This window comes from Natator depressus, chromosome 1 (assembly GCF_965152275.1).
Source record: "Natator depressus isolate rNatDep1 chromosome 1, rNatDep2.hap1, whole genome shotgun sequence".
Taxonomy (NCBI): domain Eukaryota; kingdom Metazoa; phylum Chordata; order Testudines; family Cheloniidae; genus Natator; species Natator depressus.
Genome location: NC_134234.1, coordinates 201,792,584 through 201,813,067, shown reverse-complemented (window position 1 = coordinate 201,813,067; position 20,484 = coordinate 201,792,584). Strand labels below are relative to the sequence as shown.

Sequence of the window (20,484 nt, the reverse complement as noted above, 5' to 3'; positions counted from 1 at the left end):
ACATCAGGAATCATAACATTCAAAAAGCTTATGCTCAAATAAATTTGTTAGTCTCTAAGGTGCCACAAGTCCTCCTGTTCTTTTTGCCTCAGTTCTCTTCAGAGGGGAGTTTAGTTTTGTGGGACAGTTGCATGGTGTTAGGGCAGTTCTGGTTTCAAATACTGCAAACAGAGGGGCAGGCCAGCATAGACAAATGACATGCCCAGCTCCACATGGATGTTCAGTGTGTTGGCTGCCCAGCTTAGTCAGCAAGATAACCTTCCTGGTGATGCCACTGAGCAGTGGTTAAATGAAGTGCCAAGGAGCTGCGTGGGAATCGTGAGAGACAGGATTGGACCCCCCCCCCATCACTGTCCTTTTAGCTCACGGTTGGAAACTTGTGCCTTGGCTGAGAGCACACTTCACGTTAGGAATGCCCAGTTCAAATAAAAATACAAACTTAACAATGTTCAACCTTTTGTGAGGCATCCAAAGAGCATATTAAGTTCCCACTGTGCAGAGATACTCCACAGTGTGTAATTAATGCCCACAAAGCTGCATGCCAGGATCACTAGCTGAGAAATCCACCTTCTAGTGGGGGGATAGCCAGAGAAGGGTCTCGGCCAAAAGTGACTTTTTGGTGTTGGCGTTCTGTCTTTCAAGGCTTGCTTTCTGATTTGAGGGGCAGCAGCCTTCTGGAGGGGGAGCCTCGGTGAGTGGCCTCCCCATCTGGTTCTAATGGAGAAAGGGTGAGACTGGGTGATAAGTCAGCTCCCTTCTAGCCCCAGTGCCAGAGGGTATGATCCCCAGTAGCCACTCAGCTGAGCCCCACCACCTGTGTTCACCCTACCAACACTCCAAGACTCAGATTTCAGAAGCCTGTGGGGCTTCTTCTCAAGAGCCCCAGAGTGCCACTGCCAGAGCTACAGTGACAGATGCAAGAGAGGCAACTGGGCACCACCACCCAGCTATTGTTGCAGCTGGAAGGGAAAAGGGGGTCTCCTTCTGCCCAACAGGTCACCCCTAGTGCTAAAGGTAGGGGAAGACAATCACTGGGTGGAGGTGCAGGGAGGGAGACAGTCTATTATCCTGCAAGGCTGCATGTGAACTCAAAACACATCTTTGGCCATTGCTCCAAACAGTTTCCCAGCATTTTCAACACTCATTGACAGCCAGTTCCCGACCATCAACATATGCTTTAGCTTAGAGCAGTGGTCTCTAACTTTTTTATGCCCAAGATCACTTTTTGAATTTAAGGGCAACCCAGGATCTACCCTGCCCCTTCCCCAAAGCCCTGCCCACTCAATTCCCCACCGGTCACTCGCTCTCCCACACCCTCACTCACTTTCACCAGACTGGGGCAGGGGTTAGGAGGGGGTGCAGGCTCTGGGCTGGGGCCAAGGGGTTCACAGTGTGGGAGAGGGCTCTGGGCAGAGCTTGGGGTAGGAGGTTGGGGTGCAGGCTCTGGGAGGGGGCTTAAGGCTGGGGCAGGACTGAGTGGCATGGGCTCTCACCGGGCAGCACTTACCTCAGGCGTCTCCCAGTCGGCAGCACAGTGGGACCAAGGCAGGCTCCCTGCCTGCCCCAGCCTCACGTCACTCCAGGAAGAGGCCCACACGTCCCTGCAGGGGCACATGGCTCCACACGCTGCCCCTCTCTGCAGGCGCCATCCCCACAGCTCCCATTGGCCACAGTTCCCCATTCCCAGCCAATGGGAGCCGCAGGGACGGTGCCTGCAGAGAGGGGCAGCTGGCTTGCACATGCAGAGACCCCTGGGCCCCACCTCCCCTGGGGCCATGCTGGCTCTTTCCGGTGTGGGGCTGGGGCAGGTACGGAGCCTGCCTTAGCACCACTGCATTGCCAGAGATTGCAATCGACCAGGAGAATCTCCAGGATTGACCAGTCAATTGCGATCAACCAGTTGGTGACCACTGGACTAAATGATCACAATGGCCCCTTAGATTCATAGATACCAAGGTCAGAAGGGACCATTATGATCATCTAATCTGACCTCCTGCACAACGCAGGCCACAGAATCTCACCCACCTTTAATTTCTCACTGGCCTTTCATTTAGGACAAAGCATCACTTTGTTTGCTTAATAACCCTGCACTCTAAAAGGGGCTGGAGGCTAAAAATGGGAAACATCCTACCATCCTCAATCCCAAAGCTCACTGTTATCAAATATGCACTGCTGGAAGCACATCTGGGCCTTCCAATTGACTCCCATGGCTGAGATGTGGATTTTGCTCCCAGAGGCTGTGTGCACTTGTAGCTGCACAGAGGTCTTGAAAAGAAATGGGGGGAGGGGAAGAGGATTCAGGTTATTGGGCCTGAGGCAGTTGAGTAGCACTGGCTTAAATTTGTATTCCCTTAGATAAGTCGCCTTAGCATAGAGGAGCCACCAGAAGAGCAGGGATAACCAGGAAATTTAAACAGGAGAATGCAGCACCTTGGGGAGGTTTCCCTTCATTCTCTTACCTTCCTTTCCAGTCTCTTATTCTTCTAGCTATGCAGACTGGAAAAGAAACTGTCCTTGCTTAACAGGAAGCTATTAATGCCAACTCCCTCTCACAGGATCCACTCCCTGCATGTGGGGCCTCCTTCTGGCCACTCTGTGGCATCAGCTTGTTCCAGGTCAGGGGTCCCCTTCTGCTCTCTGTTGCCACTCTCTCTCTGCAACACCAGGTGCTCCTTCATGACTTGACCCTCCAGTCAGGTCACTGCGTGTTTCCCCCTTCTGGGGTACCAAAGGGTTTTATTACCAGCAGTCTTAGGCAATCTTCCCATTCATTGCCCTACGGTGCCACTTCCCCAGTGGCTAGCAGGGGAACCTAGGCCCTCTACTCCAGGTTCCAGCTCAGGGAGCCTCTAGTCAGCAGCCAAGGTCTGTTCCCTTTTCCCTGAGCCATTCCTTACCTTCTGGCTCTCCGCCCTTCTCTGAGCTTGCCAGCCTCACGACTCCCTGCTCCCAGGGAGTAACCATAGCCTAACTGCCTCTATAGCTCCAAACAGCTCTCCCAGGGAGCAACTACAGACACTTCCCTTCAGCCTCTCTCTACTATCAGTTCCCTGGCTTTATAAAAGCCAGGCCTGTTTCCACACAGGTGAGCTTCCCCTAATTAGGGCTTTCCTCTCGGCCTTCAATGTCCCATCTTACAGCCTAATAGGCTAATTGGCCCATCTGGCCTCCATTAACCCCTCCAGGGTAAGTGTAGGGTGAACACCTCATCACACTCCCCCAGGGATCCAAATTCATCACCCCTGTCCATCCCTGCCAGTCGGGGAGCTGAGAAATGCTAGCATTACAGTTAGTGGGGCCCTGCCAGGTGAGGCCAAGGGAAGTTCAGGCCACAAAACAAGCTGCCACCCTACAATGGGAAGCAGTCAAAGCTGAGATTTCCCCAGTGCTGTTCCCCTCCCCCCCGTAGGCTTCTCTGCCATTTGAGAAAAAAAACTGACATCAAATACAAGCCTCAGCATGAGCATTAATATTTCCATCAGAATTATAATCATCCCTCTCTGCGAAGTGAAGGGAGACTGGTCAGCTGCAGATCTCAAGAACTGCCTTCTCACAGTCTGCCCAGTCAGGATGCCTCTCTCAGCCCCTCCTCTAGTCTATCCAACCTCACTTTTGCTGTTATACATCCTGAGATTTTGGAAACAGCCTTGAGGGTCTTATTAATCACCCAAAAGCTTTCAGCTCCAAAGCCTAAGCCCACGTAGATACAGAGAGCGCTCCCTTAGGCACAAACAGCTCTGGAAAGGAGATATTTCCTCTCCCTGCTTGAGACAGAGGTTCATGTTGCTGATATTCCAGCTGTCAGTGACTCAGACTCATAGACTTTAAAGCCAGAAGGGACCATCATGATCATCTAGTCTGGCCTCCTGCACATCACAGGCCTCAGAACTTCACTCTCCCATTCCTGTAATAGACCCCTAACTTCTGGCTGAGTTACTGACGTCCTCAAATCATGATCTAAAGACTTCAAGTTACAGAGAATCCACCATTTACTCTAGTTAAACCAGCAAATGACTCGTGCCCCATGTTGCAGAGGAAGGTAAAACCCCCACAGGGTCTCTGCCAATCTGACCCAGGTGAAAATTCCTTCCTGACCCCAAATATGGCGATCAGTTAGACCATGAACATGTGGGCAAGACCCACCAGGCAGACACCTGGTAAAGAATTCTGTGACCTTTGACACCATCAGCTGTGAGGTCATGCTGACTTGCCTATAAGAGCTGGCGTGTGTAGAAGGAATTGCTTTGGGCTGACTCCACTAGTTCCTCTCCAACAGATGCCAAAGGCCCAAGATAAGCAATGTCCCTCTTCCCTGAGCTCTCATCAGTGCCGCTCCACAGGTCTTTGTCTTGTCAGCCCCTTTACCCACCATCTGTGTAAGGCCTCTAGGACAGTTCGTGAGGCACCACGAGCTCCATTGTCATCAGTGTGCCTGGAAACCCTGCTCCACATCTCTTCTGCATCCAGTGCAAACAATGCTGACTTCTAGTTGTCCCAAAGTCTGCAGGAAGTTGACAAGACTAGCCCCAGGGAAGATGGAGGTGATGCTGATAGGAACGCAAAATGCATTGAGGAAGTAGAAGAAGCTGTGACTCTGCTCCACAGAAGGAATCAACCCCCAGGGTCAAGACAGTGTGCGAGGGTTGTACTGGACTCCTGAGTGGTCCTGGACGCTCAGATAGCAGCAGTAGCCTTAAGAACACCTTCCATCATCTTCCCTTAATCCAGGGGCTGCCCCTGACCCTTTGACCCCCAGCCATCCCTTACCTGGACACCCTGTATGGGCTGGGCCCTGACTAACTCAGAGGCCACACCCTACCACAGCTGCTGGGATCCATAGGGTTGTTCTGTCTGACTGAGAGAAGGCAGAGACTCTTAATTGGCAGGGCAAGGAGTTAATAGCAGAAGTCCCTTGGCTGTGGAACTCCGCACCACTGTAAATCAGGATGAGCCTGAATTTTGCAACCATCAGGGGAAAATGTAGGACTCGTCTCTTCGCATAAGGCCCTCCCACAACAACAGTGGGAGCAGAATGACATGGAAACAAATAACAGGATCATCCCATTTAAGGGAGGAATGTAATACTAGGGAGAAAGGAGTCCTCTCAGACACAAAGCTGCTATTCCGAATGCTGTACATAGCACCTAGGTCCTATGGGGAGGGACACATTATGAAGGCACAGTACAGATAGGAGAGAGATGGGCTGTGCATTACCAAATGTGTGTGGAATGTGGAGCCTTGAGAGTCCAGTTGCTTTGCTCATGGTTAAATCCACCCCTGCCTGCCTTGAACTCCTGCTGCACCTCGAGACAATCTAGCATGACCAGTTAGGTCCAGTTCTTCCAATACAGCCTTTTTCCTCCCGCTCACCATGCAGCTGTTATAGCCAATTTTCTCACTGTTGAAGCAGACACCATGACAAGGGTTCAGGTAGGCCAAACCTTCAAGGGATCTGATTTTAAAAGGCAGGGAAGAGATGGCTGTGTTCGTGCATTACAGCTCTCTCCCTCCCTCCCATGGTCCTGAGCCAAAAGGATTGTTGAGGTTAGAAACGTTATCTGTTTTCAAATCCCACTGGAATCAGAAAATACTGTAAGTGAATACATAAATGTCAGATACTGTATAAAGCATGGGCAGCCAGCCAAGGTGCTGTGTCTCTGGCATTCTCTGTGCTCTGATATTTGATGGTGGATCAAATGCAGTAGCCTGGATAAGGCCATACCTAGGCAATGCGTCAGACTCCCCTAACCAGCTGGGGTTAGGGCAAGGGCAGTCAGGCTGGTCAGTTCCTGTGTAGCTGGCATTATGGAGAGATTCCCCAGTGTGGGACTCTGGAGTGCCGCACATGGGCATATGCTGTACGGTATACCTGACGTTATCTCAGTGTGACTGTCCCAGCAGAGCAGTCTGATTGCCTGCATAGCTCCCTGCTCAGTGCTCACACACTGGCATATTAATACATACCCTCACAGAAACACCGCCAAACACACATACCCACAGAGAAAGACACTTCCAGAACTACTCCCACACACACAACACATACCCTGACAGACCCAGCTCCAAACACACATGCACACACAGAATTCCTATCACACATACATACCTCCAGCCACACGCTGTACTTTCCCCCTCACAAACTCTAACAAACACATATGCACACACTATCTCTCTCTCACGCACACACATACGCACACACTGTCCTACCCCAGAGGCTCTGATTCCATCCCTCACATGCTTACCCCTAACCACGCATGCTCACAGTTGCACACTCACCCCACTGCCCACACCATGCCCCCACAAAAACTCACCCGTTTGCCCAGCCACTCTTATACCTGAATGCTCATGTACACACGGGCCTATTCACAATCCCATCACGCAAACACCCTCACTCACTCACATCCCCTCACACACCCCCACCCATAGCAGGTGTTTAAACCTCAAAAGATGGGGACATTTTAGGGCCCAGTTAAAGGCTTTCAGACACACCAGCCCTGATCCCAGTGTGTGGGGTCAAGGAGTGTTTGGCTGATAATAGCCACAGTCTTAGTTTCTTGGGCTGAACATATTTTGCCTCAGTGCTCTCCTCTGGTCACAAGGCAGGCACGGGCTCGAGTGCTGGACTCGGGGCCTGAGGAAACTGTTATTTGTCTGTTAAACGTCCTCACTGTGGCAATCTGCTTCCAATACTGAGTATTGCTCAGGAACCTCCTACACTCCAGTGCTCACCATTCCTGTGTTCAGCAAAGAGTTTCTCTGGATAGGCAGCCACATATAACATGGAACAGGAAGGGATTTCTCTCCCCCCCCACCCCCCAGACCTCTGCTTAGCTGACTAAGTACCCTAAAAGAGGGTTTAATCTTCCTCTGAATCATCAGGCATTGGCTACTACCAGACGCCTAATGCTGGTTTACATTGACCAGTGGTCTGAACCAGTAGGGTAGGAGGTGGGGCACCTGGCTAGTGAGACCAATGTGCTGAGCCAGTATAATTAGAGGTAGAATAAGAGAAATAAGAATTAAGTGCCCTAATGGTATACTCCACTATGGCAGAATTCTTTATGTTTTTCTGTATACAAACAGTAACCATAAACTTTCAGTCTGCCATCTGTTTTAAATAAGGAAAACAACAAAACAAGAAAGAACAAAAATAAAGTCTCCATGAAAGAGAGCCCAGCGTGTGTCTCCTTTGTAACATGCTGCATCAACTCTGTCTCACAAAATGGCAGCTTCCTTCACCAACGGCAGACCCCAGGAAGTTGTAGTAGAGAGGAAACAAAATCAGAATAGTTGTATGGCTAGCTATACTGCAAAGGAGAGGACTGGGGGGTTGGGTGAAGAAACTGGAGCAGGCCTGGGAACATGTCCTTTGAGGGAATGGGAAGCATACATGTGAGGGAGGGGGGATGGACCTGGGGGCACATCGTTCAGATGAAGGGAGTGAGAAGAGGGGGAGGGGATTTCCTTTGGAGCAAGGGGGAGTCTGATTGTAAGGGTGGGGTGGTAGTCGAGGGCATTTTTTGTGGGGGAAAGGAGAGTATAAGAGTAAGGAAGTGGGGTGCAGGCTTGGGAGCATGTACTTTGTGGAAGGGGAGAAGAGAATTAAAATTTCACAAATAATTGTATTTCCCATTGCCCAAGCAAAGCATCTATCAGTCCAGCCATTAAAGTGCCTTGTTTTGCCCTAAAATTTTGGCAAAGGGTTTAACTGCTGCCAATGAATGGTGATGACTTAACCATGCATCCCTAATGAGTGACTCGGTTCTGTAGCTAGCCTTTATCTTCCTTAATCTCCTGTCACCCTTGGGTTCAGACCCTGGCTATTTATAGGAGGGAGGTTAGCATACTGCACTTCTATGGGCGGCAGCAGCTCAGCGCTATTATGTGACATTCAAACTAGCCGGGAGGCGGGGTGTGGGGAACGCAGGATGCCCACAATGCTAGGCCCTGAAATGGGCCCTGCGTCACTCATAAATCATGCCACAATCTGCCTGAAGGTTTTCTTTCTCCATCTAGTCTTGTGGTGACATCTGAAAGCAGCCATGTCCTAATAGGGGCATCCCTTTCCTACAAGCCTTGGAGCTCCGTTCCTTGGGTCATAATGTTCTTCAAATACCAGTATGCAGAAAAAAGAGCCGTGGGGTTTTGTGGTGGTGAGCTGCCTTGTGACAGCCGAGATGTAGGAATGCCCTGGCCATGCCTTCTCCTTCCCCTGCATGCCCTTTGCCCAGGGCAGGACTAACTTTTTGTGGGCCCGGCGCCAAACATATTTGTGGGCCCCCATGGGGCAAGGTGCAGGGGGGCAGGGTGGTCAGTCTCCAGAGTGAAGGGTGGGCTGGGGACAATGAGGCACAGCACAGCTGGAGCAGCCCCCCTCTGTGCAGCCCAGCAGGAGGGCACTGTTTACAAACCTGCAGCTGCCAGATGCACACAGGCCTGCTCAGCCCTGTGCTGCCAGCATGCCTCTTCCCCTTGAGGGCAGGCCCGCACCACACCGTCCCCCTGCCCAGTGCCCCACCCTTATGCCCAGCGCCCCCTCGCCCAGAGACCTCCCCTGCTGGCCTCCCACCACAACTGTACAGCACTCTTCATACCACACCGCTCGCCCAGCGCCCCCCATCCATAGACCTCCCCACCACCTTCCTCACAGTCCCACCATGACAGCTGCACAGCACCCCATATTCCTGAGGGGATTCTGCACCAAAAAATTAAAAATTCTGCACACACAATATTTTAAAATTCTGCAAATATTATTTGTCAATAAATAAATGTGGAGGCTCCAACATGGCAGTGGGGAGCACAGGCCACTGGTTGCATGCAGGTGGGAGATTACCCTGCAGCCTCCCCCCACCCCACCCCGGGACAGGGACTCGGCAGTGAGGCTGCACCCGACTCTGACACAGTGCAAGGGCCAGGCCTGCCCCAGAAATACCCTGGGGCCCTGCCCCCTGTGCCAGGCGCACCATGTGTGGGTGAGCAGGCTCAGCCCAGCAGCAGGATCCAAGAGCAGAGGGACTTAGTGTGGGGGGATCCAGGTGGGGGTAAGAGAGTTCTCTGTGGGGCAATCTGGGTGCGGAGATCTGGATGCACAGAAGCTAATTGGGGGGTTCCAGGTGCAGGGACCATGGGACTCGCAGGGGATTCAGGTGAAGGTGTTTGGGGCTCAGCCGGGGGGGGGAGGGGGGCTAGGTGCAGGGGAGGTGGAGTTCATTTGGGTGGGGTCTAGGTGCAGGTGGTTGGGGCTCAGTGGGGAGGGTGTCTGGGGGAGCTCATCAGGGTAGTACAGATGCAGGGGAGGTGGGGCTTCTCAGGGTGAGGGCTTGTCAGCTTCTGTCCAGGGGATGCCGCATGCTGGGCTCCAGCTTCTGCCCTGCCCCCGCTTTCCCCATCCCCTTGTCTTCCACATCCCATGCCCCTTCCCCACTGCTCCATCTCCTCCCCAGACTTGGGGGGGCAGGGGGGAACCGCCCCCCAGCATGTGCTGGTGGAGCAGAGCTCCCCTGGCTCCCAGCCTTGGGACTTGGGGGGCAGGGGGAGCCACCTCCCAGCACTCCTCTGGCAGAGGAGAGTGGTCTGGTGCTGGGTCACTCCACTTCCCGCCACGCAGTGAGTGCAGGGTGGGCCCGACCCCTGCTGCAGTCCCCCAGGACGTAGCTCAGGGGAAGGGGTGGAGTGGGGGCAGGGGTTGGGGCGGAGTAGGGTGGGAAGAGGCAGGGTGGGGGAGGAGCAGGGCCGGGGGCAGCTTTCCTGGCCGGCTCAGCCGGCTGGGGGATCAGGCTGGCTGGGGCCCCTTCTGACTCTGGGCCCGGCGCCATGGTAAACCCGGTACTGCCTCTGCCACTCCCCCCGCCCCCGATCTGCCCTCAGCACACACCCTGAAGAAGCAGCTCTTGTGAAGGCAAAGAGGCCCATGCACCAGAAGTATTCTCCAGGGGCAGGGCTTTCCAGCTGCTTTGCAGCCTCTTCCTGTCATTACGGCACCGGTAGGGTCTGGGGCATTCTGTGTGGCAGAGTCAAAAAGGCTTGTCACTTGGGAGCTGGGACTGGGTGGGACTGGAGGTGGCCATGCAGTGGAGCGGGCTGTGTTTAGTCATTAGAAGCCATTTCCTGTGCTATCTCAGCCAATGTGTACTGGGATTTTGTTTGTGTTGTTGCCAGTATCCAGCTGGCCTCTGAAGTTAATTGAAACAGTCTGACTGGCTAATTTGGATCCCAGTGACATCATAGCTCTCTGCTTCCCACAGCACAATATCTCTCCCAAATGGCTGGAGCATGTTTGCCTTGAATGCTCCTGGTTCATTCAGGAGAGACAGTGACAAAGGGGGCAGAGAGTGGAGACAAAAAGAAACCCCCATAGTGACCAAGTGGAGCAGCAAGAGAGACAGATGCAGACAGACACAGAGGCTACTCTAGTAGATAAGGCACTGGCCTGTATTTCAGGGTTCTACTGGGCCCTACCCCAGCTCTGCCACTGACTACTATGTGACCTTAGGCAAGTCATTTCATCTCTCTTCATCTCTGTTTCCCCTACACGTGTCCTGAGCAAGGCAATGACTTGGGCACAGTTTGTCTTTGCAGTGAGCTTGGCCCCCAAGTTTCCAGATGTTATCTGCTGCTTACTGTGGGTAGAAATCTCTGAGTTAAAATAAGTGGGTTCCCCTCTGCGTGGTGCCATAGGCTGGGGACTATTTGTTTTATATCAATGCAAATGGATCTTTTTTCAACTGTGCCTCCCACTTCATTGTCCCTGATTCGGGCTGTGAGCCTTCTCCCAATACCTGAATATCTGAGAGTAGTTAGCAGCACATACTATCTTAAGCCAACCCAGGTCTGTGAACGAGTGGGATGAGATCCAGTCACTGTGACCTACGGATAGCATACCTCAGCCAACAAATGGCATGTGATATGATCCACCCATCAATTCTGCTCAGAAAACAGAATGTAGGTCACCTGTCACTATGGTGCCATCCTGGTTGGTCACGATGACTTTTAACTGTCTTGTGGTGTTCATTAGAGAGACAAGGTGGGTGAGGTAATATCTTTTATTAGACCAACTGCTGTTGGTGAGACAGACAAACTTTCGAGCCACACAGAGCTCTTCCTCCCACCTGGGAAAAGGTGCTTAGATTGTCACAGCTAAATACAAGATTGAACAGACTGTTTGACATAAGTAATTAGCACATATTCTAAGCAGTGGTGCGCTGGAGCCGGTTCGCACCGGTTCGCTAGAACCAGTTGTTAAATTTAGAAGCCCTTTTAGAACCGGTTGTTCTGCAAGGGACAACCAGTTCTAAAAGGGCTTCTAAATTTAACCGGCCAAAAGTGGCACCTTAGGCACCAACTCCATGGTGCTCCAGCCCTGGAGCACCCAAGGGGAAAATTTGGTGGGTGCAGAGCACCCACCAGCAACTCCCCTCCCTGCCCCACCCCCGGCCCCAGCTCACCTCCGCTCCGCCTCCTCCCCTGAACGTGCTGCCCCGCCCTGCTTCTCCGCCCCCGCAGGCTTCCCGCGAATCAGCTGTTCGCGCTGGAAGCTGAGGTAGGCTGAGAAGCAGACGGCAGCTTCCCGCTCAGGCCCAGGGAGGCGGAGGTGAGCTGGGGCAGGGGAGCGCGAGGAGGGCCGCCCGCTCCGCAGCAGGTAACCCGGGGGGGGGCCACGCAGGGGAACTGCTCCCCGCCCCAGCTCACCTCCACCACCGTCAGCCTGAGCGGGAAGCCACCGTCTGCTTCTCAGCCCTCCCAGGCTTCCCACCGAACAGCTGATTTGCGGGAAGCCAGCGGGGGGGGGGAGGGAGCTTGGAGAAGCAGAGCAGGACGGTGCGTTCAGCAGAGGAGGCGGAGCGGAGGTGAGGTGAGCTGGGGCCGGGCGCAGGGCAGGGATCTGCTGGTGGGACCCACCAAATTTTCCCCATGGGTGCTCCAGCCCCGGAGCACCCAGGGAGTCGGCGCCTAAGACGCCACTTTTGATGTGATCAGTGGGGGAGCAGCCGCTCCCCCTTCTCCCCCCCAGCTACACTCCCCCACCCCTAGGAGCCAGAGAGACCTGCCAGATGCTTCCTGGGAGCTGCCCCAGGTAAGCACCTCCGGGACTCCCCACCTCGTCCCCTGGCAGGTGCCCCTGGCTCTTAGGAGTGGGGTGGGCACCCACTACGGTGGCCTATGAGACCCTCCTGCCCGGTTCTGGGGGCAGTCAGGAGACAGGGGAGCGGGGTGGATGGGGCAGGGGTCCTGGGCGGGGAGGCGTCAAGGAACGCAGGGGGGTTGGATGGGGCAGGAGTCCCGGGGGGCGGGGGTGGGCAACGACCCCCTCGTGGGGTGAGGAGGGAACCCATTGTTAAGATTTTGGCAGCTCATCACTGATTCTAAGGGACCATTCCAGGTGAAGTGTCCTGTAGTCATAGGACAAAAAGGGGGCGTTATTGGGTTACAGATTGTTGTAATGAGCCATAAATCCAGTGTCTTTATTGAGACCATGATTTTTAGTGTCCAGCAGAGTTATGAATTGAAGCTCCCAGGCTCGTCTTTTGAAGGTGTTGTGCAGGTTTCCTGTGAGGATGAGGCCTGAGAGGTCAGACACAGAGAGCTCACCCACACATGATAGGGTGTTTTTGTCTTTTAGAAAAAAGAAAAGGAGTACTTGTGGCACCTTAGAGACTAACCAATTTATTTGAGCATAAGCTTTCGTGAGCTACAGCTCACTTCATCGGATGCATACTGTGGAAAGTGTAGAAGATCTTTTTATATACACACAAAGCATGAAAAAATACCTGAAGCAAATACTCACCAGCAACCACATACCACACAACAGAACCACTAACCCAGGAACCTATCCTTGCAACAAAGCCCGTTGCCAGCTGTGCCCACATATCTATTCAGGGGACACCATCACAGGGCCTAATAACATCAGCCACACTATCAGAGGCTCGTTCACCTGCACATCCACCAATGTGATATATGCCATCATGTGCCAGCAATGCCCCTCTGCCATGTACATTGGTCAAACTGGACAGTCTCTACGTTAAAGAATAAATGGACACAAATCAGATGTCAAGAATTATAACGTTCATAAACCAGTCGGAGAACACTTCAATCTCTCTGGTCACGCGATTACAGACATGAAAGTTGCTATATTACAACAAAAAAACTTCAAATCCAGACTCCAGCGAGAAACTGTTGAATTGGAATTCATTTGCAAATTGGATACAATTAACTTAGGCTTGAATAGAGACTGGGAATGGCTAAGTCATTATGCAAGGTAACCTATTTCCCCTTGTTTTTTCCTACCCCCCCTCCCCCCAGACGTTCTTGTTAAACCCTGGATTTGTGCTGGAAATGGCCCACCTTGATTATCATACACATTGTAAGGAGAGTGGTCACTTTAGATAAGCTATTACCAGCAGGAGAGTGGGTTTGTGTGTTGGGGGCGGGGTGTGAGAAAACCTGGATTTGTGCTGGAAATGGCCCAACTTGATTATCATACACATTGTAAGGAGAGTGATCACTTTAGATAAGCTATTACCAGCAGGAGAGTGGGGTGGGAGGAGGTATTTTTTCATGCTTTGTGTGTATAGAAAAAGATCTTCTACACTTTCCACAGTATGCATCTGATGAAGTGAGCTGTAGCTCACGAAAGCTTATGCTCAAATAAATTGGTTAGTCTCTAAGGTGCCACAAGTACTCCTTTTCTTTTTGCGAATACAGACTAACACGGCTGTTACTCTGAAATTTGTCTTTTAGCATTTTCCTGTGTGAGTTCATCAAGAGCGTAGTGGGCATTTAGTTAGCATGACCAGATGGCAAGGGTGAAAAATCGGGGCAGGAGGTGTGGGAGTAATAGGCACCCATATAAGACAAAGCCCTGAATATCAGGACTGTCCCTATAAAATTGGGATATCTGGGTCACCATAAATTTAGTGCACCGGATGAGGTAAACCACCTGTGTAGGACCTTTGGAGCCTGAAAGGTGAGTTGTGGGGAGTGTTGATCATTGTAGCAGACGCAGTGGGGATATGCCTGCAGGTTTTGCATCTGTTTTTCTGGCAGGGTCTGGTGCTGCTTTGAATTAGTGTGCTCTGGTGTGTGGGGAGCTTGCTTCTGATGATGAGCTTGGCGAGATTGGGAGGTTGTTTGAAGGCCAGAAGAGGGGGTTCAGGAAAGATTTCTTTCAGGATGGGGTCGTAATTTGGGTTGTAATTGTTTGATGATACCCCGCATGGGTTCCAGTGTGGGGTGGTAGGTGACAAGTAGGGGTGTGAGGTCAGAGGGGGCGTTATTTTGGTATTGATGTAGGTTCTCTTGGGGTATTTGGGTGGCCTATGTTCATGGCATTTATGTTCATGTCTGGGTTCTCCTACAGCTGGCTGCCCAGGTCCTGGAAACGAAAGGTTTCGGCTTTGGGTTTGTGGATTCCAAGAAAGATGCAAAACTAGCCAAAAAGCTGGGTAAGTGTTATCGCTAAAGTCTCTGAAAACATGCCCAGAGCACATGGGAAAGGCACCAGACTGGCAGCCCTGGAGAGGGCAGCCAACTGATTATCCACAGGACAGAATGGTAGTGACAGCTTTCCACGTGCATGCTGCCCCACCCAGCTCTAAGGGAATCATTCACTGTGTAAGGGCCAGAGGAGAGTTCAGGATCCATGGTCCTTTCCCCCATTTAGCTTCCTCGCGGAGACTGCCAACAAAGAAGCCAGTCCTTGCTATTTGTGATGGCTGGATGGAGACTCACAATTCATTTAACAGAGGCCATCAGAGTGTTGTCAGAAGGTAACAACCCTCCAATTCCCTTAAAGAACTAATGGATTTAATATATTTGTACTGTCCAGGAGAGGGCTGGGCAGTACAGAACATTCATTTCTGGGAGGAAATGCAGGACTGGGGTGTGTTGGGGTCACCCTGCAGTATAACCCAGGCTGGTGAGAGTCAGGGTGTGGCTTGCATGTGGAAGGCTGTTTGTGAGCAGCCCAGGTGGGAGCTACTTCAGCAAGGCATTGTAAGGCACCCAAGGTTGCAGGGCAGGGGTGACAGCCCCCGACTGCTCCGGACTATACCCTGGTATGTCACAGTGGCGCAGATTTGCAGCAGTGATGTAGAGCTGAAACTTTCCGTAGCACATCACCAATCCCCAGGAAATCATCCAGTCCCCTAACACATCCCAAGCTCTTCCTGGAAGATTCTCTCCCCTCCCCCCCACCCCTCAGAAGATAGGCACCCATTCCCTTATGACTATGCTCAGGCACTGTTACTAGATCTTTTTTTTTTCTGTCCCTTTTCTCTCTCCTGTTCTTTCTTTTCAAACTCTTTTTTCTCTTCCTCTGAGCATGGTGGTGTTTTTTGTGGCTCTCCTTCCTGCACCCCACTTAGCAGGAGGCTACAAACTTCTTCGGATAGGAGCATTCGCTGGTGGCAGGTTGCCGCTCAATTGAATGCCACAAGAGCAGGGGAGAATAGCTTGGTTCTGTAGCCTGCTTTTTGAGCCTGCAGCTCTATACAAGTGAGCACTCCTGTGGTCCTCTACAATAGGGGCTCCTATGGGAGGAGAGGGAACGGGACTGGCTCTCAAGAAGCCAGTCATTGCATTATTTTGTGGTTGTGGGAGCATATTTACATTGGGAATGGTAGATCTGGAGTCATGCTACTTTCTCCATCTCCAGTGTTCTCCTCTGTCCTCTGCCCCCTAGACTAGTTGTGATAACCCCTACAGGGGCTTGCCTCTCTAGCTGTGAAACATTGCCTTCCCTAAAATGGATTCGAACTGATGACCTACTATAGAGGTGTAAGGTTGCTGCGTTCCACCCCAGGAGCTGCTGCATTTCAGGGGTGGGTGATATCTTTATATCTAGTCTGTGAAGCACTCTGGAATCCATCTATATACATGGTACCACACAAACATATGCTAGGCCTAGGTGAGTCTTAGAGAGTTTGAGACTCACTTTGGCTTATTGGTCAGTTCTTATTTTATACAGACTTGGCACAACCATCTCCAGGGATCCAGTCACAACAATGAAGTCTAGATCCCAGATCTGAATCCAAACCAATTTTCTGAAAGTTCTGGGGTGTTTGGTTTTGGAACGCCAGTTAGAGCCCAAGATTATTTATTTTTATTATTTGCTTAGCAAAATTCTTGCAGTTTAAAGGGAAAGAGGCCCAAGTCATGAAGCTCACATCTGAATCAGAAACTGAACTTTCTCAAAGTTTGAGAGAAAACTGATCCAGGGTTCCAGATCCAGCCTGTCCCTAGTTGTGACGTCTCTCAGTGGATAGATCAGATTTGTTTCCCACAGGGAACTTTCACTGACAAGTGGGCACATGCAGCTGGGCTGCTAACCATATTTTCCCAGAATGCACAATTAACCCTTTCTGAAGCACACTGACCATGTTGTGTCTCTTCATCCCCTTCTTCCAGGTTTGGATGAAGAAGGAAGCCTCTATATCTTCAAGGGGGAGCGTATGATTGAATTTGACGGGGAACTGGCTGCAGATGTCTTGGTTGAATTCCTCCTGGACGTAAGCACAGATAAGATCAGAACTGGGCAAATACTTCCAAAATGTTTTTGCAAATATTCGCCACAAATTAGCTTCAGTCCTATTTGGAACCCCTTCTTGTCTGTTTTCTGCGAACATGCATACATATAATTTTCTTGTTTGAAAACTTCATGAATACTCCCCACCAAGGCTGACACCCAAAGTGTTCACATGGCCATCATGGAATCTCTTTGATTTCCCTCCTCCTTCTTATAAGATGTTCAGTCATCCAATCAGGGAGCAAGAAACAATGCCATGTGATTTAGGTGACCGGTCACACACCACAAATAGTGAATAACTTGCAAATGGGAATACATTTGAATAAAGTGATCATTGATTTGGAAGAAAGAACAAATTAGTTATAATCCAAGTGTGTTCATAGGTAATGTACTAAAAAATAGCTCCGTGATTAAATTATTTGCTGACCAGTTTGCCCGTCCCTAGACATGATCAGACATATGAAAACAATGAAATTGCACCAGTGTAAGTGAGAGGAGAATATGGTCGGTAGAACTTGGACCTATCAGGTTATGTTGTCTATTTCTGCCAGTGCACAAAGAGGTACTCGTGCCTGCTGAAAACACAGAAATTATGCTACTGGTCTGACAGATGCTCTCTATTTCTCTACCCTTATTCTTTATTACAAGGAGGGACATCAGCTTGGAAACAAGATCTTTGCTCTAGAGAAAAAATGTGGTCCTGCTCTATGTAACTCCTTCAATCTGAAGAGCTCCAAGGCCTTTATCAAGGCTTGTGATTATTACTATCTACACGTTGCAGATGGGGACACTGAGAGATGACATGGCAGCCCTGAGCTCATCAGTAACCCATATCTCCAGTCCCCCAATATATTGCTGTAACCACTAGGCCACTCATTTTCTCATGAAATGTTGTCAAATCCAGCTGTTTATCCCCACCTGTTTAAAGATAAATCTGTAATGGGGGCTGGCAGCTAGTTTTCTGGAATAGCAGGAAAAACTCCATCTCTGCCTAAAACCAGCGTAAGTTACAGGAGACCAGAAATTGGTGGCAAGAGATATGGTGCAGGGTGTGGTTTATAACAGCTTACTACATGGATGGTAGTGACGCTACTTTTAATTTACACTAGTGTAAGTAAGACAAGAATCAGGCCCACAATGTGTGTATGCCACTTGTCCTCAGCTTCTCATCTGGAGGATGGCACATCTGTCAGTATTGTGCTGGGTTACTGGGTCAGTACAGACTTGCAGGGAACAATGGTGCATATTGGCTTCCCACCAGAAGGATGCTACTTCTGATATTGCTTCAGGGCTGGGCTCAGGATAGGGATAGGGTCTCTGCTTTGGTGTGATAATGATTCTGTGGCAACGAACTATCAATTGCTGTTATAGGGTTCATATCCTCTGTCGGCCATCCACTAGAGGGCACTATAGTAACAAACACTGGAGCTGTTCTGGCTTTCCATCTAGTTTCTGGTAGGAGGTAGCAGACACACATGATGTACACCCAAGTGTCATTTATTATGCAGCACAAGTCGCTCGGTGTGATGTTTTGTTTGCTGTATTTTGACATGTGCATATAAAACATAGCAGTGACAAAAGAAAGCAAACAAAGATCTTCTCTTCTTTTAACAGGTGCCTTATAATAAAGAAAATCCTAAACAAACAAGGGACAAGAATGACAGAAAATATTTAGTGTGTGAGCAGAATTGTCCCTAAAGAAAATGGGCCCAATTCTCCCTCATACAGGTTTTATACTGGTCTATCTCCATTGGTTCCAGTGCAGTCACTTCTGATTTACACCAGTGTCACTGAGACGGCAATCAGACCAATCCTTTCCTTGTCTGTGGCAGCTTAAGAAATCAAAGGCTGAGATCTGCATTAGACTTGGGTTTGAGCTGCAGACAGGTCTGGAACCCCTCCTTCCCCCAAGTTCTGAGGTGTCTGGATCCCCAGGTTTGATACAACCCACTGCACAGATAGGGTCAGCCATAAAATTCAGATCCAGATCCAAACTTTCCAGAAGTCCCTGGTAGCATTGGGCCTAACTCTGACTGGCCTTTGAAATTACATTGTCACCCAGCATCATTCATTTGTTTACAGTGTCTTCCCTCTTTAACCTCAACCATTTGCACTAAAGGAACTCAAATAACCTCATGCTGATAATCAATAATCAATAGTTTATTAATAATCAATAACCAATAATTGGTAGGAATTTTAACTGTGATTATATATTTAGTGAGAAGCGTTCTCTCCAGTTCAGATTAGTTTAATAATAACAGACCTCTGATAAGTCAGTTTTGATTGTATTTATTAATCAAACATTTAAGAAAGACAGTATATACACAGGGAGGCATACAATTACCAATAACCATGGAAGACCTGCCCTGTACTTTCTAACAGTTGGCATCCAGTCTGCCAGTGATCTTACTTCCCCTCTGAACAATCACACCCTTGTTACCCTTATTGTGTATCATTCTGGTCTTTATCTAATTTCTCCTTCTGGTACATACATCTCCTTACCTAATTTCCAAGGTTCCCTGTTCCATTGCAACTCTCCAACTGTCTTATCACCTAGTGGCTGTTCAGTGAATATGCCCTTTTTTGGATCATTTCATCTGTTACACATCTTGCAGCCAGCATACTGTAAGAATAGATCTTAAAAATAGCATTCAAAATAAGCGAAGGGTTAGGTTACTGCACAGTAAAATTCCAGTCTTTGTTAGATATCGTTATCTTAACTGCAAAGCACTATGGGAGTGTTGCTCCCAGGCAAACCTTAACATCTTTCTTGGCCTATCTTAAGTGTCAACACTCAACCTCATCAACAGCTACTCTCCCAACCACCCCTCCAGCCTCTCTCAGCTGCTGATCACTCATCCCCCCTGCTCCCCCACAACACAAGACACCCACCATCCTGCCTCCTAACCCTCATTCCCCCACCCCACCAGGTTCTCTGTGATCCTTTGGGCTGCTGATTGCTCCTTCTGTCTTCCCACAGCAGACCTATTCCTCACCCAGCTATCCTACCCTCATACAAACCCCCTGGAGATGTCCCATCCTGTGGCCAGGTCCCAAATTCTCCCTGTCCACCTCCTCTCTGTCAACCATTCACTTCCCTGGTCCAGACTTCTTTACTGACAGCTCCCTTTGAGGGTGCTCTCAGCCAACTCAACTCTTGGGTTCCTTGCCTCAGCGCTGGGTTGGGAACCTGCCATGGAGGTTGGGTAAGGTTCTGGCAGCAGGGAAGCAAGCTAAGACCTCCCCTTTAGGCCCTCTGTAAAAGTAGCCTGTAGGAGGCTGGTGCTGCAAACATAAGATTGCTTATCAAATACATTTGTCATGGCAGTTGCTGGAGGACCCCGTGGAAATCATCAACAGCAAGCTGGAGCTACAGGCCTTCGACCGCATTGAGGATGAGATCAAACTCATTGGCTACTTCAAAGGAGAAGACTCTGAACGTGAGATTGACCTGTTCCTTGCTCTAGTGTGAATGGGCTTTAGGAACAAGGTGGGGGATTCCTGATCAGGGATCTTAAGAGGGGAGGGTGTGCCAAAGAGGGTCAAAATCTCTGCCAACAGGTGGAGGTGGGTTGAGAGCACCTGGAAATTTCTATCTGCTCTTTTCATTTGAGCTTATTCACATGTTAAATAAAACAGCAAAAAACTGTATAGCAAAAGCATAGGTGTTCGTATCCTAATCCCACCGTAGGGTGGTAGGCGCTGCTGTTCTGGAACAAACCATTGGCCCATCTACTCTGATTTCCTATCTCCCTGCCACAAGTCATCCAGCTAGTCCTGTATCCTGTCTCTAATAATGGTCCACGGCGGATGTTTCAGAGGATGATGCAAACCCTCCAAAACAAAGCACCTATCTGTGCAATGCTTATACTATAGTGAGAAGCTGCTCTTGACTCCAGCCGGGGAGCTGATATCAGCAGTCATAGAGGAAACTCACCCTCTCCTCCACCCCCACAGTGAGGGCT

General features: G+C 50.2%; 1 protein-coding gene across 1 annotated transcript in view; it reads left to right on the top strand.

The window, feature by feature from the left end:
* The window catches only part of CASQ2 (calsequestrin 2), a 51,775-nt gene that overhangs the window by 10,282 nt on the left and 21,009 nt on the right, over nt 1-20,484 (top strand). Inside the window, exons 2-4 of the mRNA XM_074974431.1 lie at nt 14,354-14,438; nt 16,402-16,502; nt 19,848-19,959. Coding sequence (XP_074830532.1) covers nt 14,354-14,438; nt 16,402-16,502; nt 19,848-19,959 — 298 coding nt within the window. The remainder of the gene's footprint in view (nt 1-14,353; nt 14,439-16,401; nt 16,503-19,847; nt 19,960-20,484) is intronic.